At 41.4% G+C, this 25,533-nt stretch overlaps 1 protein-coding gene across 8 annotated transcripts in view; it reads left to right on the top strand.

Moving 5' to 3' along the window:
* Window positions 1–20,171, top strand: part of ELAVL2 (ELAV like RNA binding protein 2) — a 261,383-nt gene extending 241,212 nt beyond the window's left edge. For 3 of the 8 annotated variants that reach the window (XM_075316784.1, XM_075316763.1, XM_075316762.1), the window contains one exon: window positions 17,481–20,171. In XM_075316784.1, coding sequence (XP_075172899.1) covers window positions 17,481–17,811 — 331 coding nt within the window. In that variant the 3' untranslated portion in view covers window positions 17,812–20,171. Of the gene's footprint in view, window positions 1–15,057; window positions 15,112–17,480 lie in introns of all 8 variants that reach the window. The other 5 variants (XM_075316754.1, XM_075316739.1, XM_075316780.1 and 2 more) reach the window with 3 other exon arrangements.
* The last annotated feature ends 5,362 nt before the right edge of the window (window positions 20,172–25,533 follow it).

Consider the following 25,533-nt stretch of genomic DNA (forward strand, 5'->3'; position numbering starts at 1 on the left):
CAGCTGCATAGTGCTTCCCACATAGCGCTCTGCACGCCCCAGTCCAGCAATGCTCTGCAACACACACGCCCACCCACAATGCTCTGCCACACGCACGCTTGCAATGCTCTGCCACACGCACGCCCGCCCGCACACAAATGCTCTGCCACACGCCTGCCCACAATGCTCTGCCACGCGCACTCACAGTGTGTGTACAGTGTGTTATATACTGTGTGACCAAGCAGCATGAGGGAGGCAGAGCCAGTGTGTGTATATACTGTGTGTGTGTGACTGAGCAGCATGAGGGTAGTGGAGCCAGTGTGTGTATATACTATATACCGTGTGTACTGTGTGTATATACTGTGAGTGTGACCGAACAGCATGAGGGCAGCGGAGCCAGTGTGTGTGTGTGTGTATATACTACATACAGTGTACTGTGTGTGTATATACCATGTGTATGTACTATATACCGTGTGTACAGTGTGTATATAGTGTGTGTGTGTGTGTGACCGGGCAGCTGCGGCAAGGAGAGGGGGGGGGAGGGTAGCGACGGCGCGGGAGAGGAGGGGTGTCATTAGAGATGGTAGCAGGGGGAGGGGCGCCGGTACGCACACAGGCCGACCGGTGACGGGGGTGTCATTGGAGACAGTAGCAGCGGCGTCGGGAGGCGCCGGTGCTCACACAGGCCGACAGGTGACAGAGCGGGCGTGTGTCGTTGGAGTTGGTAGCGGCGGCGGGGGGAAGGGGCACCGGTGCTCACACATCTCGAGCAGGTGACAGTGGGAAAGTGCAGCTCACAGTATACGTGGTGTGTGATGGCAATCATCAACAATGATGGCGCCGATCACCTCCCTGTGCTGTGATCTGGAAAAGCCCAGGGGGTGCGTCCAGGGCACAGCATGGAGCTGTTCTGTATTAAGTATAGAGTCGGAGCCCGACTTTCAGAGTCTATGCCCTGGGGGCTGTCATTTAAATCCCTACATTCTTGTGAAGTGATAAAATTTAAATTAAAAAGTTGTTTTGCTTTTACAAGTTTTTTGCAATTTTAAATAATTCTTGATGTTGAGGCAACCCCTAAATAAGCGAAGATACAATTTCATCATAGGTCGTAAAAGTCAAGGGCTTAGTCTGTTTTGTATCAAGTAGCTGGCTTCTGCTTCTAGCTATAGCAAACAAAGCTTTTTATGATCCCTGCAGTTTAACAACTGTTAAACCAATTTTTTGTGGCGTTACTTTTATAATTTAAATCTCAAGGCTTCAGTGGCTGCCGTGAAGCTTAATCACATGCTGGGTTTGATTAAATTTATAACTGTAGTTTCACTTATAGTATAAGGCCTCATGTGCATGCTGATTTTTTTTTGCCGCGTTTTCTGGGTACAGTTTGTGGCACAAAACTGCATGCATTTCCTTCCCCAGCAAAGTCTGAAATTTCAGTTTTGCTGCGTGCACGTTGCAACTTTTTTTGGCTGCATCTTTGTGGTGACCACAAAGATGCAGCATATCAATTCTTTTTGCGTTTTGTCCCTGCATTTCTTACTATGGGACTCGCAGATCAATTCCCTACTGACTTGAGTTGAAAATGCAAAGACTGTCTGGCTTCCTAAAGGCAGTTTTATGTATATGCTATGTAGCATACATAAATTACTAGCTTTGCGATGCGATACCTCATCCACACGAGTATCCAATTTCCGTATATTCTACGAGCCTTATACCAAAAATGGTAGTGGAATTTATCATGAAAGCTAATTTCATTATTTTTTCCCATTGCAAGACATGAGAGATTGAGTTGAATTAAATGTGATTAAACACTAGCAAAGTGCTCTGTATGGCCAATTAAATTGAGAATAATAATTTCTCTAGTAAGTTGATCAAACTGTTTTCCATATTCTTGAGACCATAGGGCACACCTGACAAAAAGGCACCCCAAATTTAGAAACAAGAAAATACTAAACATTTTATACTTATTTTTTTTTGTTCTTGATGCGTAAAAGGGAGCGGTAATAGTTTATTTCACAGCAATAACTGAAGTAGGATTTAACACCTGTGGTCAAGGTTATTTGGGAGGTTAAGTCAATAATATAAAAGGGATTGTCCCCAACACTTATTATTGCAAAGTCCCAAAACATTTTTCTTTTTAAGTCTTGTGCCATAGTTTGAGGCATAAGTAGACTTTTTAGATACAGTGCTCAGCCTAAATGAGTACACCCCCTTTATAAAGTAAGATTTTGATCAATATTTCACTGAATATAAAAGGAATTTCCAAAATTTTGACAAGACTGAGTTGTATTAAATATTTTTTAACCCATAACATGAAAGTAAGATTGATATAACTTTCAATACAAAATATTCTGTTTTATTCAATTTACTAGAAACAAAAATTAATATACCCCACATGAAAAAGTAGATAGTGTTTTGTATGACCTCCATGATTTTTAAGGATCATACTAAGTCTTATAGGCCGGGGCCACACGGGGCACTAGTGTGATGCTCGCATGACACTCGGCTCACACTAGCCTCAGCTGCGGGGGGCGGGCCAGAGTTGAGGGAGGGATTTCTCTCCCTCTCTCCTCCGTAGCCGGCTATTGTGATTCTCGCTGTGCACGCACGGTACACCGGTGTACCGCGAGTGAAGTGCGATTTCTCTCTCGCCCCATAGACTTGAATGGGTGCGAGAGAAAAGAGTCTTGTATTACAATCGCAGCATGCTGCGATTGTTTTCTCAGTCCGATTAGGGCTGAGAAAATAATCGCTCATGTGCGCTGACACACAGGCTAATATTGGTCTGAGTGGAATGCGATGTTTTATTGCACTCCACTCGCACCGATTTTCTCGCCGTGTGACTTAGGCCTTAAGCATAGAATGAACAAGTTGATGACATATTGCAACATCTATTTTTGTACACTCTTTAAAAACAACCTCCTTTTATAGCCTTGATGTTGGTTAAAGAGTGATTGTCAACTTGTGTCTTCAGAATTCCCTTTAGGTGTTTGTTAGGTTCAGATCAGGAGACATACTTGGCCACTGAATCACTTTCTTCCTGCACTTCTAAAATGCATTAGTGTGTTTTGGGGAATGTTGGGAAAATTCACATCTTTCAAGAACACAAAGTGATGGTAGAATCTTCTTTCAATATAGACTGCTACATCTGTGAACTGTGATACCATCAATGTAGCTCTCGAACACCACAAGCACTCAAGCAGCCTCACAAAAACACACTGTGTAGGCACTATGAATTTAGAAAAATGCCTGGTACCTACAGTAAAAACATGGTGGTGGCAGTGTATATATTTAAAGCTGCATGAGGTGTGCTGGTGTCCGGAAGTTATCATGAATTCACAGATGTACTGCTCTGTTAGATTCTGTCATTATTCCGTGCACTTTTTCAAGACCCAAAACACATCTATTGCATTTCTGAAGAACAACAGGGTGACATTGATTCAGTGGCCAAATGTCTCCAGATATGGACCCAATCTAACACTGATGGAGAATTCTGAAGAAATGTTAAGCATCACTCTTCACCATCCAGGCTCTAAAACCGGTTATTGTTGAAGAATGAAAAAAGATGTTGCAATATGTCACCAGCGTGTTCATTCCATGCCTGTAAGACTTGGTGCTGTCCTTAATCATGGAGGTTTACAGAATGCTAAATGTAGTAGTTTTTGACGTAAGGTATATTCATTTTTTGCATTAACTAATTTTGAGAAAAACTAAATATTTTGGAATGAGTTATATTAACCTTAGTTTCATGTTATGAGATAAAATATGTTCTATGAAACTCGGTCTAGTCAAAGTTTTGGAAATTGTTATGGGAATCAGTGAATATTAATATCTTGTCAAAAGGGAATGTACTCATTTATGCTGAGCATTGCATATGCTTGGAATGTTCCATTAAAAAAAAGAACTCTCATTAAGGCCGGGGCCACACGGGGACTAATGCGATCCTCGCATGACACTCTGCTCGCGCTGGTAGCACAGCAGAAGCCGAGTATCATGCGAATGTCACTGCGACTGAGGTCCGATCATGCGATTGGACCTCAGCTGTGGAGGGGCGGGCTGGCGCTGCGGAGGAGAGGGAGAGATTTATCTCCCTCTCTCCTCCGTAGCCAGCTATTGCCATTCTCGCTCTGCACTTGCAGTACACCGGTGTACCGCGAGTGCAGTGCAATCTTTCTCTCGCCCCATATACTTGAATGGGTGCGAGAGAGAGTCTCGCATTACAATCGCAGAATGCTGCGGTTATTTTCTCGGTCCGGTTGGGGCCGAGAAAATAATCGCTCATGGGTGCTGGGACACAGGCTAATATTGGTCCAAGTGGAATGCGATGTTTTATCGCATTCTACTCGCTACGATTTTTATGCCGTATGTCTTTAGCCTAATATTATTTTTTTCAATGAATGTGTATTAGTGTAGTCTGTGTATTAAAGAGGTTGTTGAGTACTAGGCAAACCCATTCTCATTTCACATTTCTTCCAATTAAAAAAAAAAAAACTTTCCTCCTGTGCTGGCACCGTTCTTGCTGTGCCGGTACACTCGTTCCTGGGGATCACGTGCAATTGTGAAGTCTGCTTCTCTCTCCTCCTCAGCTGTATAAAAAAAATAACAGGAAATGATCGACAGCCGCAGCTCTCACTTCCTGTTGATTACATTGGTATACAGTGATTTTGGTGCCAACAGTGTCTGGTTTTATATTAGGTTTATGCTGCTGATTAAGAATGACTTTGGTTTTGCCAGATTTCTTCTAGTTTCTGAGATTTAAAATTTATTAACACAATTCAAAAGCATTCAGAATTGCAAGAATATTTTTGTTACAACTAGTAAGTAAAAAGTCTAAAAATCATACAAAAAGGAAATGAAAAATAACAACCCATGACTGGAAAGCTATGTATGATTTAATTCATACACTTTTTTTAATTGTCAATTCTTCAAAAATGCTGTTTTTGCAATTTTTCTTTTTATGTGCATAAGGACAATCACTTTGGAGACTCCAACAGTAGTATGCCATCATGTGTATGTCCCATCTGCCATGATATCTCTCCTTAACCACCTTCATTTCCTGGTAGAACTTGTCTACTTGTTCCTTGCTGAAATCTCCAAGGCTAACTGGAAATCTGTTTAAATGGCTATACAGAGTGCATCTTTATACTCATGTTAACTCCCAAATTTCTGACATTACCGAGCATATCTTGCACCAATTCGTCATAATTGTCTGCTCTGTCATTAACCAAATAATTCTTCACAACAGAGACTCTTCCAGGCCAAAGTCTCAGTGTCATTCATGCACGTGGTAAAATTAGAATAGTTAGCGAGTTTACGATTATAAGGACCATTAAAAATTGCTGATTTTAGTTATTCCATGCTCAGTCTAGGGAATGATCTACAAATGTACTTAAAGCAATTACCCGATTTGTCCAAATTCCTAACAAATTGCTTCAATTACCCTAGCTTAATATGAAGCAGTGGAATGATGATTTTGTTCTTGTCCACCATTAGTTTGTTGGCATTTGCAGCTCCAACAATATTTTTTTTTTTTTTTTTCCCCCTTGTAGGCCATGACACTTTTGTCCATTGATCTTGCTTTGTCCTGCTATTCCAGGGGCACATAAAGCCATGGATATTTTGTGTATCCAGATTGCTGTTTAAACAAGACGTTCACCATCTTCAGATCAACACAAATCGGCCACTGATGTTCATAACAGATTTTCTTTAATATGATTTTTACTTTTTAATATTATTTGAGTTTGTTGACTGAGCAATGGGAAGAGAACACATAACTGTTACCATTTTGCAAGAGAACACATTTCAAGCTGCTACTGGAGCGGTCTATAAAAAGGGACCAGTCTTCTGGTCGATATTCAATTAGTCCCATTTGAATTATAATTCATGGGATGATATTGCAGTATACAAGTTCTTCCTCTTGGTTGAAATATGGGAGAAGCCTCTCTTCTCTTGACCAATAGGCTGTAATTTTAATTTCTGCCCTCCTTTATAATATTTCGTTCATTAGGTCTGGACTCGAAAAAGTTTAGATATCTTTCTACAGATTTAAGTCTCAAATTGAGTTTCTTTTGTTTAATAATTGAGGCCTCAAAAAGCTTCCCTCAAATTCCCTTCTACTGCTAATACCTGCCGTGCCCTCCAATCCCAGCCTCTCCTCATAGTCTGACCGTAGGTAGTCAGCAAACACTGGTATGGAAAGGTCCTTGCCATGTGGAAAAGGTGGTCTTGCTGATTTCAAATCAGGATAATGCAACCTAGGTTTCTTGTATCTATTAATGCCTTAAAGTTTTACAATACAAAAATAACAATTGTCATGGTTTTCCAGTTCTCTACATACCGTTGGCACACCAAAGTTTAAACTTTTTTTGTCCACTGCTGTAAGCCCTCCACACGTCTTGCAAAAACCATATGTGGAGCCCAACACTCCTCCTGGTCTCCATACTGTGTGCATTACAGTGTATACCTGGCTTATATTGGAGCAATGTCTGATATTTCTGTTTTTCAACAATGTACTCTCCTCAGATATAGAATTGTTGATGCAGGCTTTTTCTTGATGAAGTCATAATTTTTACATGCATTTTATATGCTTAATGCAAGACAGGGTTGACACTTTCCTCAGCAAATTCACAGTAGAATTCTGGCTTTAAAAAGTCGCTTTTATAGCATTTTAGGCCTACAAATTGAAATACAAAATAATTATATAGTGTTTTTCATTATCTTACATTGTTAGTCAAAAGACAGACCAAAAGATATTGCATTTGTTATCATACACAAGTTGCATTAGTGGTAGAGTTGAGCGCGGTTCGAGGTTCTCCAGTTCGCGGCTCGAGTGATTTTGGGGCTGTTCTAGAAAGAACTAGAACTCGAGCTTTTTTGCTAAAGTTCGATAGTTCTAGATACGTTCGAGAACGGTTCTAGCAGCAAAAAAAACAGCTAATTCCTAGCTGGCTTTCCGCTGTAATAGTGTAAGTCACTCTGTGACTCACACTATTATGACATTTCAGTGTATAGTGTGCGGGATTCAGATCACTGCTGTATGTATAATGGCGATCGCCTTTTTTTTTTTTTTTTTTCCTTGTCTTCCTTCCCTAAGCGCGCGCGTGTAGTGGGGTGGGCCAGCATGTCAGCCAATCCCAGACACACACACAGCTAAGTGGACTTTTAGCCAGAGAAGCAATGGCATGTGTGATAGGATGTCCATGTCACATGTCCCTGCATTATAAAACCGGACATTTTCCTCCAGCACGCCATTATCTGCCTTCTGCGTCCTTGGTGTCAGCCATCACTGGCGCAGCTCCTATCGCCGATACTGCTGTATACGCTCCATACACAGCGCTGGACAGCTTAGGGATAGCACTTTCTATCAGTCCTTTTAAGGGCTCATACCGGCAGGGTCAGAGCCATAGGTGACAGAGTTTAAAACAGAGTTTAACAGCTACACAAGATGACAGCGTCTGTGTAGCTAGGGTCAGGGATTTCCTCGCTGCATTTCCCCATTAGGAGGGATAGAAAGGCAGGCTTACTTTCCTCTACCCAGAGACCCACAACCCTGCCACTGTACCCACCTGCCCTTTGCACACTCCAACTCATTGTGACTAAGCCATTATACTAGCAAACACTGAGTGAACTTAGTGGCATCCTAAACGTGGCTGTTGGACTTCTGTATCATCCCACAAGTGCAAAGATATTTGCAGCACCTCTGCCTGCATTGCACACTCAAACTCATTGTTACTAAGCCATTATACTAGCAATTTATGCTGCCAGTTTAAGGGCCGTAGTTGCATTGTCGGGGATAATTATTCTTTATTATTCTGCTGTTAATAAAGCTAGACCACCGCTGCAATCTACACCACCTCTCAATTTTTACTACCACATTTTAAGTGCACAATCTTGTCGCAATCAACATGAGTGGCAAAATGACAGATGCTGGTGGAAAGGGGAAGAGGCGTGTTGGAAAAGGAAAAAAAGGGTTTGTCCGTGGGGAAGGTGGCAAAGCTCCATTAACATCTGCTGAAGATAGACCATCTTCCAGCAAAAGTAAGATGTCTACTACTTACCGTGGACAATCCGATGTGCTCCCTTTTTTACGGACACGAACAGGAACAAAGGTAGATGATGGCCAAAAAAGGAAAATGCTTGAATGGATCTCAAGTGGTCCAACAAGTGCCCTCTCAGCCACCTCAACTACCGCATCCAAAAAACAACAGTCCTCTGAGTTGTCATCCCAATCAAACTTGCTTTCTCCCAGCTCTAAAGTCTCCATCAGCCCTGCACAGTATGGTGGAAGTGAGATGGTTGAGTCTGCAGAGCTGTTCAGTCACACTATAGCCTGGGAATCAGAGGTCTGCTCTCAAGCTACAGTGAATACAGACCAGGAAATGGTCTGCAGTGATGCCCAGAACCTTTTGTGACTCTGATTCAGGCCGTGAGGACCAAGTTTCTGAGCAAAATGTTGACCCTTTTTCACAAACTGTAACACCTGTGGTTATAGACAATGAGGAACATACTGATGACGATGAGACGCAGATACCAGATTGTGATGACCACTTAAATATTCGGTCAGGGCAAGAAGAGGCTCGGTCTGAGAGTGAGAGGAGTGCAAATACAACAATTGATGAGGAAATTCTAGATCCCACCTACTGTCAACCCACAGTCAGGCACTCGAGGAGGTCAACAGAGGCGGTGGAGGAGGATGCAACAGACGACGAAGTTACCTTGCGCCTTCCTGGACAGAGTCGGAGCACTGGTAGCACGTCTACAACTGCATCATCAGCCACCACTCTGCCTCTAAGCACTAGTCGGGGGGAGCTCAGCAGGTCGCATGGCCTCTAAGCCTTGCCTAGCCTGGTCCTTTTTTGACATAGAAAAAGATCGCCCAAATTATGTGATGTGTAAAATTTGTCGTGATTCTGTTAGTAGAGGTCAAAACCTCAGCAGTTTGACAACTTCTTCCATGAATCGTCACATGAATAAATATCATAGGTCCCAGTGGGAAGCTCACCGTGCTGCAATGCGGCCTAGCGGAGCGAACCATCCACCGCCTGCCCCTTCCAGTGCATCCGCGCGCTCTTCATCTTCTAGGACTGTGGGGACAGCTGTCACACCTGGTTTTCCACGCACAACTTCCACCACTGTAACCGCAACAGGCAGTTTGCTTGGTAGGTCGTCAGTTGGTTTGGAAGGGGAAACAAGTGCGTGTGTACAGCTCTCTCAGACATCGATAGCACCAACGTTGGATGAAGGCAACATCATGTCTACGCCTGCACTTTCCTCACAAAGCTTCATTTTTCCAGGGACACCCTACTCAACACCGTCTACACACAGCAGCCAGATCTCTGTCCCTCAGATGTGGACAAATAAAAGGCCATTTCCTGCGACCCATGACAAAGCTAAGAAGTTGACTTTATCCCTCTGTAAGCTCTTGGCTACCGAAATGCTGCCTTTCCGCCTGGTGGACACACAGGATTTTAGAGACCTTATGTCTGTCGCTGTGCCCCAGTACCAGATGCCCAGTCGCCACTACTTCTCTAAGAAAGGTGTGCCCGCGCTACACCAGCATGTCGCACACAACATCACCGCTTCCTTGAGAAACTCTGTGTATGAACGGGTGCATTTCACCACCGATACTTGGACCAGTAGGCATGGACAGGGACGTTGCATGTCGCTGACTGGGCACTGGGTAACTATGGTGATAGATGGTGAAGGGTCTGCTGCACAAGTCTTGCCGTCCCCTCAACTTGTGTGTCAATCCTCTGTGTCTCCAAGTTCCGCCACTGCTTCTGCCTCCTCCACCTCATCTGGGTCCTCCACCTCCGCCCGAAGCCTGCCTGGTCAGGCCACCAGCGTTCTCACTGCGCAGAAGGAATCACGCACCCCTCATTACTTATGCTGGCAGCAGAGCGCAACGGCATCAGGCGGTCTTTAGCTTGACATGTCTTGGGAATAAGAGTCACACAGCTGAGGAGTTGTGGTCAGCTCTGCGGTCCGAGTTTAATAAATGGTTGTCTCCACTCAACCTGCAGCCTGGTAAGGCCGTGTGCGACAATGCTGCAAACCTGGGTGCGGCCCTTCGCCTGGGCAAGGTGACACACGTACCTTGTATGGCTCACGTGTTGAACCTTGTTGTCCAGCAATTTTTAACACACTATCCCGGCCTAGATGGCCTTCTGACCAGGGCACGAAAACTGTCTGCTCACTTCCGCCGTTCAAGCGCCACAGCTGAGCGACTTGCATCGCTCCAGAAGTCTTTTGGCCTGCCGGTTCATCACCTGAAATGCGATGTGCCGACACGCTGGAATTCGACTCTCCACATGTTACAGCGACTGTGGCAGCACCGCCGAGCCCTGGTGCAATACGTCATGACTTATAGCCTGGGCCAACGAGATGCAGAGGTGGGGCAGATCACCCTGATGGAGTGGTCTCAGATCAAGGACCTATGCACCCTTCTGCACAGTTTCGACATGGCGACGAATATGTTTAGCGCTGACAATGCCATTATCAGCATGACAATTCCAGTCATTTACATGCTGGAGCACACGCTAAACACTATTCGGAGTCAGGGGGTGGGACAACAGGAAGGGGAGGAACTACAGGAAGATTCATATGCGCAAGACACAACAACATCACCAAGGTCCAGACGTTCATCATCACCAACGCGGCAGGCATGGGACCATGGGGGACAGGGATCAACAAGGGTGCATGGTAGCAGGCGAAATGTTGAGGAAGGTGCAGGAGAACATGAAGAAATGGAGGACGAACTGTCCATGGACATGGAAGACTCAGCGGATGAGGGAGACCTTGGTCAAATTTCAGTTGAAAGAGGTTGGGGGGAGATGTCAGAGGAAGAAAGAACGGTTAGCACCTCTATGCCACAAACACAGCGTGGACTTGGTCCGCATGGCTGCGCAAGACACATGAGTGCCTTCTTGCTGCACTACCTCCAACATGACCCTCGTATTGTCAAAATTAGAAGTGATGATGACTACTGGTTTGCCACACTATTAGATCCCCGGTACGAGTCCAAATTTTGTGACATAATTCCAGCTATAGAAAGGGACGCACGTATGCAGGAGTATCAGCAGAAGCTGTTACTCGATCTTAGCTCGGCTTTTCCACCAAACAACCGTGCAGGTGCAGGGAGTGAATCTCCCAGTTGTAACTTGACAAACATGGGACGGTCTCGTCATCTTCAACAGTCTACCCGTACCAGTAGCACTGTATCTGGTGCTGGTAACAGCAATTTTATGGAATCTTTTCATACTTTTTTTAGACCCTCCTTTGCAAGGCCAACAGAGACAACAAGTCTAACACATAGTCAACGGCTGGAGAGGATGATACAGGAGTATCTCCAAATGAACATCGATGCCATGACTTTGCAAATGGAGCCTTGCTCATTTTGGGCTTCAAATCTTGAAAAATGGCCAGAGCTCGCCACTTACGCCTTGGAGATTTTGTCGTGTCCAGCTGCCAGCGTTGTCTCTGAACGTGTCTTCAGTGCTGCTGGGTGTGTGCTGACAGATAAGCGCACGCGTCTGTCCAGTGACAATGTGGACAGACTAACGTTCATCAAAATGAACAAGTCATGGATCCAGAAGGAATTTACTACCCCTGTGTCATCCTGGGGAGAGTAAATGCTTGTGGATTTGGAATGTGCTTGATGCAAATCAAAACATCCTGTTTGCAACTAGGGCACAAGTGCTGCCACTGAATGGGTGGGTGTGTGTGGGGCACAATTTTTGGAAAAAAGGGAGACTCCGCTTGAAGTAACCCTTGCTTGCTGTGATTTTTAAAAATGATCCAAGATGAACAGAGCTGGGATCAGGAAAGACTTTGCTGCCTACCCCGGTGTCATCCTGGGGACAGTTAATTATGGCGTATTTTTGAATGTGCTTGATGCAAATCAAAACATCCTGTTTGCAACTAGGGCACAAGTGCTGCCACTGAATGGGTGGGTGTGTGTGGGGCCCAATTTTTGGAAAAAAGGGAGACTCAGCTTGGAGTCACCTTTCGGTGTTTTACATGATTTTAGAAGGGCGTGCCATGCCTATATCTGTGTGTCCTCTTTTTTCTTGTCCAGCTCTTTTGTTTTCGCATGAGTATATGTCCTTGTCACTTTCCCATGTGTTGTGTTGTGAGTTGTTTGTCACCTTTTGGACACCTTTGAGGGTGTTTTCTAGGTGTTTTTATGTGTTTGTGAATGCCTCCCATTGTTTCCTATGCGGTTCGAGTTCGGTTCGACGAACCGAACTCGAACGGGACCTCCGTTCGGCGAACCGACCTCGAGCCGAACCGCGACCGGTTCGCTCATCTCTAATTAGTGGTAATGCATTATTTTTGGTGATGACCAATATATCAAAAAATACTCAATTCAGCAAAAGTAATGGGATTTTTGTATTCTGTACCCTGAATCCATTCAAAAAAAAGTTAGCACCTGGAAAAAAAATTTTTGTAGACGTTTGTTACGCATACGTCTGAAGGTGGGGAGAGCCAAGCCGGCAGTGATGAGGTGCGGGGCTTGTGACGTCACAACCTCACGTAAGCCCAGGGGCGCGAGCGCTGGAACAGGAGGGAAGTGTAAGATTTATTTTTTTTATTTTAATTGGATAAAAGGTTTAATACACTTGCCTATCACCGCTCTTTGGTGTCCAGTGCCATTGTGTTCTGCTTCTGTGACCTCACTGCTCTTTGGACTCTCCAGGTCACACTGTTCTGCTTGACCCATAAGTGGCTTTTACAATGTAAAGCTATGGAACATGAAAATGAGGCTCCATAGGTCCAATATGCACCCAGAGCAGTTCTGGGTGCATATTTCTAATCCATGCCTAACTTTCCCAGTATCTAGTAACATGCATAAAGAGTTCTTTGAAAAAAGTATTTCTAAAGATCCTTTGATATGCTAATGAGTGCAAGGACTAGTCGCAAGGGTCTGATTCCCCCCCCCCCCCCTCGAATAGTCTGCCGTCTTAGCATGTTGGCACGCCTACAGGGGCATGCTATTCAATGCCTATTGCCCAGCGTCATTAGCAATGAATCACGTACCTGTGTCCATTGTCACCGCCTCAGACGCAGAGTTTTGGGTCAGTGCGCATGATCAGAATGCCTGGCACTTCCGGTCATTATCATATAGAACATAGACAGAAAGGGAAAAGTACAATACTGCATTTTCATCATAGATTATGTAATAATCCCCATGTAGACTGATATCATGGAATATACTCCCAAACTTAGCTATATACTTTGTGTAAAAAACACGTGTAGGTGACTCATTCAATTATAAAAAATATTAAATTTTATTGTAAACAACCATAGACCATTAAAATTCATTTTCCATAAGTTACATACATGAGGTAAGGTGGATTCCTACACACCCACCCATCAAAGAACCACCATGATTTGTCCCATCATTACCCCATAGGGCTAAGTAACAAAGTACAAACACTATCAGAAGTATATTTGAAATGCACCATAGGATCAGACAATCACAATGTAAGGAGAAACATTCCAAACTTACCCATGGTACATAAAGGGCCTACCAATGGTGGCTCAGAGGTGGGTGAGAGACTATCCTTCAACCCGGACGCACATGTCGCAAAAGCTTAATCAGCGGGGTGCAGGCGAATGGATGTGCTCACTGCATGCTCCCCATTTTATATCCGCATATGGCCGTGATTGCTGGGGACGTATTCCACGTGTCTGCGATGCTGACATAGCAGCGCATGCGCGCAGGACGGGAGGCCCGGAAGTTGCGTCGCCGCACGGCGGCCCTCACACCCGACGTGCACGTCAGAGGGAATTCCCTCAGTGACGTCACTCGACATGTGCATCGGGGCTACTGAGGCCGCAGAGCGACACCCGGAAGTCACATCCTGCGCGGCAGCAGCAGCAAACACCCACGGGAAGTGTTGTCACAGGGACCAGTGTAAACATAATGCACACGTGAGGTATCTGACTCATTTAGACATATATGAGGGGGAAGAAAAAAGCGCACACAGCGCAGAAAGCACGGGCCACCTCTATGTTCACCACAGAACACACACATAATGACTTAATTAAACCATTAACAGGTGGTCATAATATCAAATATATATAGAGATCCACCCCCCAGTATAGATGAGTCACCACCCACTAACAGACATTGAAGCAATATAAATGCATTCGACATCGTGCTCATATAAATTAAGGCATGTAGACACAAGACGCATTTAACAAGACCGTATAGTATATCAGGCTTCAAAGATCAAAAATTCATGCTTCATCTGTTTCTGTATCACTGTCCATCACAGCTCCCAGCATAATGAGATGATTATTGTACAATCGTTGTTAGATGGAAGTATATATCTTCTTATACATCGGTCACCACTTTATAATCGTCACCAGCATATCCATAATATAGATGAGGAGAATGTATATGGAAATTACAATTAAAACAATAAACATAAAAACAGCACAATTAAAATGAGTCATAGGACCACACTGCATAGAACATTACATTTAAACCATCACCATGATTTTATACAAAAAGATGACCACTACATCACCGAAAATCCAATTCTTTAATCACATTCATATACCGTAAACAGATCACATGATAATTCACCAAGTAGATCTAGGCATCCAAAAGGGGCAGCTCCCATCAAAAGGTTTTATAAGAAAGAAGAGAAACTAAGTTTTTCATTAAGCCCCATAGGGGCCATAGTGCCCAGAGTGACTATCCAACGGCACTCCAATTGGGCCAACTGCCTCTTTAGATCACCCCCCCAGATGCCACAATGTAAAATATCAATCCCTCTGACCTTCAGTCCCGAAGGATCACACTTTTGATAATTGTGAAAGTGTCGTGGGAGAGTTCTGAGGAGGGACACATCCAGACATTGTTTAGAGTTGTAAATATCACGGACATGTTCTCTTATCCTTGTCCGAAATTGCCGTGATGTCAATCCAACGTACATCTTTTGGCATGGACAGGTTGCCAAGTAGATGATGTGTGTGCTACTGCAGGAGATAAGTCTCAAGATTTTAAATGTTTTTTTGCCGACAACGGAGCTAAATCCAACATCCCTAATGATGTTTCCTTCCTTACAGGCCAGGCACTCCCCACAAGGAAAGCAACCACCCCTCGCCGACATTGCCCCAGAGGTAATAAATGGATTACTTGGTTTTGCCACATAGTGGCTATCCACCAACATGTCCTCGAGGTTTTTCCCTCTTCGAGATGTCATCAAGGGCGGTTTTGGGATAATCCCCGCCAGACACGGGTCCGTTTGCAACACCGACCAATGCCTGGACAGGGAGTCCCTCATCTGATCCCATTTACAATTAAATGTGGAAATAAACCTCAGCACATTCTCGGTGGTCTCTAGGGGAGTCGGCTTAAAGAGGAGCTGCTCTCTCCGGGTATGTCTAGCCCTTAGCTTTTTTTGATGTTGCGTTTACTATAACCCCGTTGTAAAAAAACGTTCCTTAAGGTCCTCAGCCTGTGTCTCAAATCTTTGGTCCGTGGAGCATACTCTCCTGACCCTCAGGATTTGTCCCGTAGGGACAGCCCTGATCGTGGATCGAGTACGGGCTGATGATGCATGCAAGAGAGAAGTCACAGAAGTATCCTTTCTGTGAATATCTGTCTGCAATACACCATCATCACTTCCGGTCATGCGCACTATGTAGCCGGGTGTGCGTGTCCTAGCTTCAGAGAGGTCTAGTGCACATAAGTTCCAGGACTTCTGGTCATGCACACTGTCCTTAAGCCTGGCGTCTGAGGCGGTGACAATGGACACAGGTATGTGCGTCACCACTGATGATGCTGGGCAATGGGTATTGAATAGCATGTTAGTACACCCCTGTGGGTGTGCTAGCATGCTAACAGGGCGGACTAGTCTGGGGGAAAAATCAAGCCATTGTGACTAGTCCCTGCGCTCATTAGCATATCATGAAGGATTTTAAGAAATACTTTTCAATTATCTCTTTATCTATACCTCTACAGCCTGGGACAGTTAGGCAGGGATTAGAAATATGCACCCAGAGCTGCTCGTAGCTCTGGGTACATTTTGCACCTGACAGGTTCACTTTAATGGCTTCTTCGTGTTCCCAAAATATAATGTAGCTAAGCGCATATAGAAGCTGTTTCAACCCACACTTGTGTAGGATGGCTGAAGCTAAATATCTGCTTGAGGGCTGTACTGATTTATATCCACCTTCCTAACACCCAAATCTGAGGAGTTATGCATAAACAATCTAGCGTTTATCCTGAGCAGATGGCTGCACTTATCTGCAGGTGACCCACTAGCTATAGCAGAGATTGTAAGTCAGTTTGTACATATCTAGCCATTATTACAATATGGATTACTTTCGCATGTGCACCATTAATTTTACTAACCCAATGCTCATATCGACTACCCTAAACGATCAGGATGCCTTTCCAAGTAGTCCTCTCCCTCTGTACTGATCAGAGTGACAGGATGCGTGACACCAGGAACAATTCTCACCCATCGGACAGAGCATTTTATGAAGGTTCTGCTCAATGAATAGGTGGTGATTAATCATTGACGTCTGGCACTGCCAGAGGTCCTGACCAGGGCTGTGGAGTCTGTAAACCAAACCTTCGACTCCGACTCCTCAATTTCTCTTGCACCGACTCAGACTCCTACATATATTGCTTATAGTTAGGTGAAAAATTTATTGTAAAAAATGAACATGTGTATGTGAAAATCAGACATTTAATAATTTTTATGATACAATAATCAAGATATTTGGATAGAACATAAAATATATTTATTGGAATACAAATCTTTCATTTAAGACTGCCCTTTAATTATTCAAAAATGTCCCTATTGTATTGTTGTAAAATAGTCTAAAACTGTATTTAATATAACTAACTTGGCCTTCTAGTGTTTGACTATAGATGAGCTGACCCTTTGAAATGCGGTTCACCCGGACTTTAAAGTTCTGTTCCACGCCCAAACTTGACCTGAGCCCCAATGAAAGTCACAAATTGTGTAATTCAGCTCTCCACTTGCATAAAGTAAGCCATAAACGGAACTCTAGTGGTTTGCATATGTAAAGCACTTGAACTTTGATCTTTTTAGTAAAGTCCCCGTGTTTGGTACGAACACCAAAGTCCTTCTCTATATATAGACCAGAATTGCCTCTAAGCTTCATAAATGTTAATGGTATACAGATGAGAACTATTCATTTCTAAAGTAAGGGAATGCATCTTAGGTTATAAACTAAGTGTTTTCTCATAGCTGGGAACCTACAGCTTCTGTGTTTGGCATTTTATCATTTATTTCCATTTGGCATACCTTCTACCCAATTATTTTTTATTTGTAAATTCTCTGTACCATCATTTCTGCACTTGTGTTCGAATGTGTGACAATGTTTTGCATGAGCAGTAGATTTTTTTTTGTTTGCATGTTTATTAAATGTGTTTTGGTTTTTTTTTTTTAAGCTTCCTACTTATACTGGTTACCATTGCTAACTGCTTGTCTTTTGCTTTGTTTATTTTTTAGTAGATTCTCGCCAGTGACCATCGATGGTATGACCAGTTTAGCTGGTATAAACTTCCCTGGACATGCAGGCACTGGATGGTGCATATTTGTGTACAACTTGGCACCCGACGCGGATGAGAGCATCTTGTGGCAGATGTTTGGACCCTTTGGAGCTGTCACCAACGTTAAAGTCATCCGTGACTTCAACACAAACAAATGCAAGGGCTTTGGTTTTGTGACTATGACAAACTACGATGAGGCGGCAATGGCGATTGCCAGTCTTAATGGGTACCGCCTTGGTGACAGAGTTTTGCAGGTGTCTTTCAAAACGAGCAAAACGCACAAAGCTTAACAAGTTAACCTCACTCCTGTTAACACACACAAGCATCAAAGGCAAGTTGAGAAACTTTCTACTTTGATAGTTCTTACTCAGTGTGTGGGGGTGAGGTAGGCAAAGTTAGCTACGGTTTAGCAACCTTAACATTTGTGAGATTTTGTTATTACTAGTCGTTGAATTTCTTATCTTTTATGTTTGAATATGGACGTTAGGTAACAGGGTTTTTACCTGTCCCATTGCATTCTAATGCCTTTAAGTGGGGCTTTTTACTATTTTTGCAATGGGAAGAACGTTATTTTGTTTTTACATTATTGTGATCCTGTGTTTGAGGATAAAAAAAGCTTTGTGTTCTAATATTTTTTTTTCTTTCATTCTGTAATACATTTCTCAGTGTTAATGAAAAGTTATTTTATATATATTTTTTCCTTTGTAAAGTATAAAGCTTTATGTTGTAACTATTATTTTGGTTTAGGGGCAAGGGTGGCCTCCGTTCTAATAAAGCCTATTGTAAGATTACTGCGGACTTTTCATAAAGTAGTACCTTGCCAAAGAGAAAATGACCTCTTTGATGTGGGTTTCAAATGAGAAAAAGCATCTATTTTTATAAAAAAGTAAAATAAAAAAATTTGAACAAACTTTTTACTGGTCCTGGAACAAACTATTTTGACTTGAATACTTTGCAAAATCTACTTCATATAACAACCTTGTGAGCTTTTAAAACTTGCCAGGATATTTGTGTGTGATCAGTATTTTTGGAGAGAAGGATACTGCCCTACTTCTGGTTGGGAATGAAAGTGACATAAAAGGGGTGCGTTTTTTAATTCCCTTTTACTTTTTGTTAACGTTTTTGTATTAAGGATCAAAAAATTGCTCTTGCTTGGTTCTAATAATGTAATTTTCCTGTTAGTCATCCTGGTTATTCTGCAATTGCTTACATCAGTTTGTAATTTTCAAACTAATGGGGTAAAAAAAATCTAAGTATAAATGAGCTGATAAGAACAATTAAATAGTGGAAAGATTTTTGGGGAAAAAAATCTGTTCTTCCTAAAGCATTCCCTTCAGAAGGAGCTCATGGTGTTTAGTGATGTACTTGCAGTCTTGTTTGAATATATATTTTTTTTTATTTAGTTTTATTTAAATAATTTAAAATTTTGTGTAAGAAATGTTGGCATTGCCAACCTACAAGTGGCACAATTTTGTCCTTTAAGAATTGTGATTCTGTTTCAAGCTAGCACCTGAGCTTTTATGTATTGTACATATTCTCCTATAATCATTTAAGAGTAGAGGAAAATGAAACCTAGCCATGATGTCTGCAGCTTTCTGGAGGATTGCTGGTAGATTGTACACATCTTTTTTGCTGCTGGGTCTCAGCTTTATGTTCACTAAACTTTTGGTTATTTTGTTAGGCAAAGTGACGTTAAAGACATTTTTGTATCTGTATTTTTAGTTGTGTATGTATCGTAACTATATTGTTACTTAAGCACCATATTTTTATGTTGGTCCTGAGAACTTGAAATTTTCTTTTGTTGCTCTTTATGATTTGTATCTGATGGAGTCTGGATACAATTTGTGTGCACTTTTGTGATTAATTTATGTATATTGTATAAAAGTAACTGAATTAATTTTGTATATGCTTTGGGAAATCCAGTTCACATTATTCATAAACCACTTAAGAAAGATTGTGATGGTTGTTAAATATGAAAGTAATAGTGGGGTTCTCAATTAACTGAATAGTTAGGTGCCTTCTACAGGTATGAAGCAAATTTTTTTTTTCTTTTTTTCTTTTTCTTTTTTTTTGCACAAATGTAAATGCTTCCTCTAAGGCTGAGCAGTGTGTGCTTATGCATTACATTTATGAATTGCATCTGCAATTTCTTTTTTTTATTATTTCTGGTAGTTCAGTACATATACTGTAAAAGTGTGTGACAAAGTGTTAAGGCAAGTTTTCATGCTCCTTTTCTGGCTTCCCAATCTTCTGTTCTCTTAAGAGTTTGCTATAAACTATGGCACGGACATTTTCACAGGTTCTTATGGCTGCTTAAAGAAAAATATTTCATATATATTTATATACAGATCTATACGTATGGTTTGTAGTATTGGAATCCAGATTTCCAATCATACTATTAAAATATATCTAGCTTTGGTAAAAGAGCATGGAAATTATTCCTCACTTTGCAGTGTTTTTCAGAGCACTCGGTAAAATGTGAGACTGGTGTTTGCTTTGAACTTGTACTGTATGACCATAACTCATCTGTTAAAGATAATATATATTCTGTTGAGTATTTAACAGGCTGTATGTGTTTTTATTTTGTGTTTGAATCCTTTGTATTTTTTCCATGTTTAGTACATCAATAAACAAAGTTGAAGGGAAAATATACTGGAGTTTTTTTTTCCTTTTTTAATCTATTTTATGATTAAAGCAAGGGGTTCTTATTTGTTATAAATTGTATTCCAGTGTTTTCAATGTCTCGCACTCTTTAAGAATCTAGCCAAAGTAAAATCTACTTTGCAAAGTGAGCTACATTAATTGGTACCTATGTATGCCTTTCGCAGCTAATTGCACACATATAAGGGGGAAATTTTGTGGAGCGAGTTTAAAAAAAAATAAATATATATATATCTATATATATATATACACAGTGCCTTGTGAAAGTATTTGACCCATTTGAATTTTTCAACCTTTTCCCACATTTCAGGCTTCAAACATAAAGATAAAAATAATGTTATGGTGAAGAAACAACAAGTGGGACACAATTGTGAACTTGAATGAAATTTCTTGCTTATTTTAAACTTTTATAAAGAATAATAAACTGAAAATTGGGGCGTGCAATATTATTCGGCCCCTTTACGTTAATACTTTGTAGTGCCACCTTTTGCTGTGATTATACCTGCAAGTCGCTTGGGGTATGTCTCTTATCAGTTTTTGCACATCGAGAGACTGAAATTCTTGCCCATTCTTCCTTTGCAAACAGCTCGAGCTGAGTGAGGTTGGATGGAGAGCGTTTGTGAACAGCAGTTTTCAGCTCTTTCCACAGATTCTCGATTGGATTCAGGTCTGGACTTTGACTTGGCCATTCGAACACCTGGATATGTTTATTTATGAACCATTCCATTGTAGATTTTGCTTTGTTTTGATCATTGTCTTGTTGAAAGACAAATCTCCGTCCCAGTCTCGGGTTTTTTGCAGACTCCAACAGGTTTTCTTCAAGAATGGTCCTGTATTTGGCTCCATCCATCTTCCCATCAATTTAAACCATCTTCCCTGTCCCTGCTGAAGAAAAGCAGGCCCAAACCATGATGCTGCCACCACCATGTTTGACAGTGGGGATGGTGTGTTCAGGGTGATTAGCTGGGTTGCTTTTACGCCAAACATATCGATTGGCATTATGCCCAAAAAGTTCGATTTTGGTTTCATCTGACCAGAGCACCTTCTTCAACATGTTTGGTGTCTCTCCCAGGTGGCTTGTGGCAAACTTTAAACAACACTTTTTATGGATATCTTTGAGAAATGGCTTTCTTCTTGCCACTCTTTCATAAAGGCCAGATTTGTGCAGTGTACAATTGTACTGATTATTGTCCTATGGACAGACACTCCCACCTCAGCTGTAGATCTCTGCAGTTCATCCAGAGTGATCATGGGCCTCTTGGCTGCATCTCTGATCAGTCTTCTCCTTGTTTGAGATGAAATTTTTGAGGGACGGCCGGGTCTTGGTAGATTTGCAGTGGTATGATACTCCTTCCATTTCAATATGATCACTTGCACAGTGCTTCTTGGGATATTTAAAGTTGTGGAAATCTTTTTGTAACCAAATCCGGCTTTAAACTTCTCCACAACAGTATCACGGACCTGCCTGTTGTGTTCCTTGGTCTACATGATGCTCTCTGTGCTTTAAACAGAACACTGAGACTCACAGAGCAGGTGCATTTATACGGAGGTTTGAATACACACAGGTGGCTTATATTTATCAGTCATTTAGGAAAATATTGGATCATTCAGAGATCCTCAATGAACTTCTGGAGAGAGTTTGCTGCACTGAAAGTAAAGGGGACGAATAATATTGCACGCCCCAATTTTCAGTTTATTATTTTTTACAAAAGTTTAAAATAAGCAAGAAATTTCATTCAACTTCACAATTGTGTCCCACTTGTTGTTTCTTCACCATAACATTAAAACTTTTACCTATGTTTGAAGCCTGAAATGTGAGAAAAGATTGAAAAATTCAAGAGGGCTAAATACGTTCGCAAGGCACTGTGTGTGTGTTCTTTTTTTTTTTCTGACTATAAGGCAATGTCACACATTAAGTATTTGTAATCCAAAACCAGGAATGGAACAATCAGAGAGAAAGTATAATACACACGAGGAACACTTCTGTATTTATCACCCACTCCTGGTTTTGGCTTACAAATATTGAACATGTGAAAACAGCCGAAAACCTACTTTTTAGCAAGATGGCTATATTTTGTTCCATAGTCAGTAAGATCACTAATGGCAGGCCTTCTTGACTGCTTCCTTAAATCAGAGTAGAGCAATCATAAGCGCTGTGCTCCTGAGAAAACTAATCGGCTGCATAGTTCTGTCCCCCTCTCTCTCATTTATGCTGAGGTTGATAACTCGTTACCTTAAGTTTGTATGCACTTGAGGGGCCATAGAATCCTTGTGCAGGCTGAAAATCAATGAAAAAGATCTCCAGGTTCCAAATGCATGAAATCAATTTTTTATTCCAAAAATTAAAAGCCAAAGTACAGGACTTGATCCAAAATAGAGCAATTAGAAATGCAATGCGTTTCAGACAAGATACCCTTTTTCAGAGCATATAGCTTATGTTTCATAAAGGCTCACTTTTAACTTTTAGGCTATGTGCCCACGGGAGTTTGCTTCTGCTGATTTTGCCGTGGAAAATCTGCAAATTTATCTGGATTTTCCAGAAAATCTGCAGGTTTTAGCAAGTACAGACACTCCCCATGTTATCCTATGGAACATGGAGAGTGTCTGTGTCCATGCTGCGGAATATGCTGTGGATGTCCCGCAGCCGCACATAACTGCATGTCAATTTTTCCTGCGGAAATCCCGGCCCTCCACTATGGAGATAGAGGCTGGTTCGTCCGCAGGTAAATCGCATGAAAGTCGACAGGTTTACCGCAGCTATATCGCTGTACTACCGCAGCTAAAAATAGCTGCGGATGCCGGCGGGTAGCTGCAGTAAACCTGCGGCCGGACCTGCGGATATATCCGCAGGTACGAGCTCCCGTGGGCACATAGCCTTAGGGGATGAATGACATAGGTGGTATAATCAAATAATCCCAAATGAAGGGGAAATTAGTACCAAGCTGTGGCAGTATAATACCCGTAAAGGCTTTACAAAATGTGTACAAATACAAAGTATAATGCATTGATCATTAAATAGTAATAAATTGTGAATCAATTTTGTATATTATATACCGACAGCATACCCTTTTTTGTATTTTCGCTGTAAAATCCGTTGCATTCATATTTGAATCACAGATATAACAGGATGTCTCATGTTATGGGACCCCAGTTAACTCATGGAGACACATAAACGGGTCTTTACTATATCTAATATATGTATATATCATGTAACTATAATGGTGGTCCATTGCAATGTTTATTTTGTTGTCGGTATATAATATACAAAATTGATTCACAATTTATTACTATTTAATGATCAATGCATTATACTTTGTATTTGTACACATTTTGTAAAGCCTTTACGGGTATTATACTGCCACAGCTTGGTACTAATTTCCCCTTCATTTGGGATTATACCACCTGTGTCATTCATCCCCTAAAGGTTAAAAGTGAGCTTTTATGAAACATAAGCTATATGCTCTGACAAAGGACATCTTGTCTGAAACGCATTGCATTTCTAATTGCTCTTACTATTTTGGATCAAGTCCTGTACTTTAAATTTTAATTTTTGGAATAAAAGAAATTGATTTTATGTATTTGAAAGCTGGAGATATTTTCTTTTACAAGTCCCTGCACCAGCAACGCTCTTATCCTTGCTTCTAAAATAAGGAGGTGTTCCTATACAGGTCAGCTGGTTAAAACCCTTTCTTCACTATTATTGAAAAGAAATAAAGCTGTCATGCATAGATAATATATTTACACTTAGATGAGCGTTTCAGTCTCCAGACAAAAGCCTATCTCCTGCATTTCCACATATTGCTCTATCTGCACCATGTAAGATACATATTTGATGCAATCCTTGTTTGCCCACATTTGTGATCATGACAGGCACAGAAAATCAGTGTAGGACTGCTTGATATAAAATCTGCAATAGACATCCTTAATATAGTGCGTAAATTAGAATGTCTACTAAAGTACTAAAGTCTACTAAACTGCACAGCGAGTGTAAGTAGCATAAATGAGACATTACAAACATAGACATCCAAAATTAATGACATTACTGCCTCCACATCTTTACATCACCAGGGTAGTTTTTTAATATTTTTTTTCCTACTTTGTTGTCAAAACCTATGTTTTGTCTGAAAAATATGGTACATTTGGTAACATTCACTTATATATTGCCATATGTAACAGTCTGATCTGTTTAAAACATTAAACTAATCCCTATAGTAAACTGCAAATTTGCTGCTTTTCAGTTATTGCACCTTTGAAAAAAAACTGCAATAACAATGTAATTGTTCCCTAAAATGGTCCCAATAAAGTGTAACATGCAACAAGACAAATCCTCACACTGCTCCGATGGATGGGGCAAAAAAAAGTTGATCTGAAAAAAAAACATTTTTCAAAATATTCTGAAGATAACATTCTGTCCCAGAAATGGGTACATTTTTAACGATTTTGAAAAGTCAATCTATTCTGTATAAATGTGTAAAAAAGAATCTCAAGCAGAACCTTTAAATGTAGACAAAAAACCTCCCATAAGGCGAGAGGGGAGGGAGACAAAATTGCCATACTCGAAGCTTAGTGAATTATATGAGGAGTTATACTGATGAAATAGAAAAATATTCACTCACCTATGACAAGGTAAATGAAGACATATGGTAATGTGATCCTCCTCCTCGACTAGGCGGGGTGATCCTGAGCCAGTATGCTGCTTGCACAGGGGCTGTGAATGATTTTCTCTGGCCGATCCCACAACCAGCAATGTTACCAAAGAAAAAGGTTGAGTGTGGTGCTCCCAATTTACAGGACAATGATCTAACAATAGATGGATGACAGATATTGTCGTTTATTAGTTAAAAAGGATATGCGTTTCGGCATAACAATGCCTTCATTAGGTATCAATAGATACAAAATGAATACATAGTAAAAGAAAGTAAATCCTTCTCAAAAAAACTGCGGTTATATGGGCTAGCATTTTAACATGGATAGGTTTAAACTAGGAGGATGAGATTGAAAAATACAACCCACAACCAACAAACCTATTCCTTGGGGGAGAATTTTAGTTTCTAGGTATTAACCTAAATAAGATTTTAAGTATATATTGATAAAAACATGATTTCAATTTTTACAATATAATAAAACCATCAGAATTGTCCTACCACATCATTAAGATTGTCAGGATATAGATACTGAAGTTTATAGATCCAGAATTATTATTTACTTTTTGAAGTGCTGGTGCGATTTCGCACCTCCAGGGATATACCGTATATTCCACTGGAACTATATACAAAAGTTTTTATTCTGTTTAGTCGTTAGATGTCTAAACTGACTGTATTTTAAAAACCCGCTCTTTGCATTATGCCTAT

Source organism: Anomaloglossus baeobatrachus, chromosome 1, assembly GCF_048569485.1.
Source record: "Anomaloglossus baeobatrachus isolate aAnoBae1 chromosome 1, aAnoBae1.hap1, whole genome shotgun sequence".
NCBI classification, from domain to species: domain Eukaryota; kingdom Metazoa; phylum Chordata; class Amphibia; order Anura; family Aromobatidae; genus Anomaloglossus; species Anomaloglossus baeobatrachus.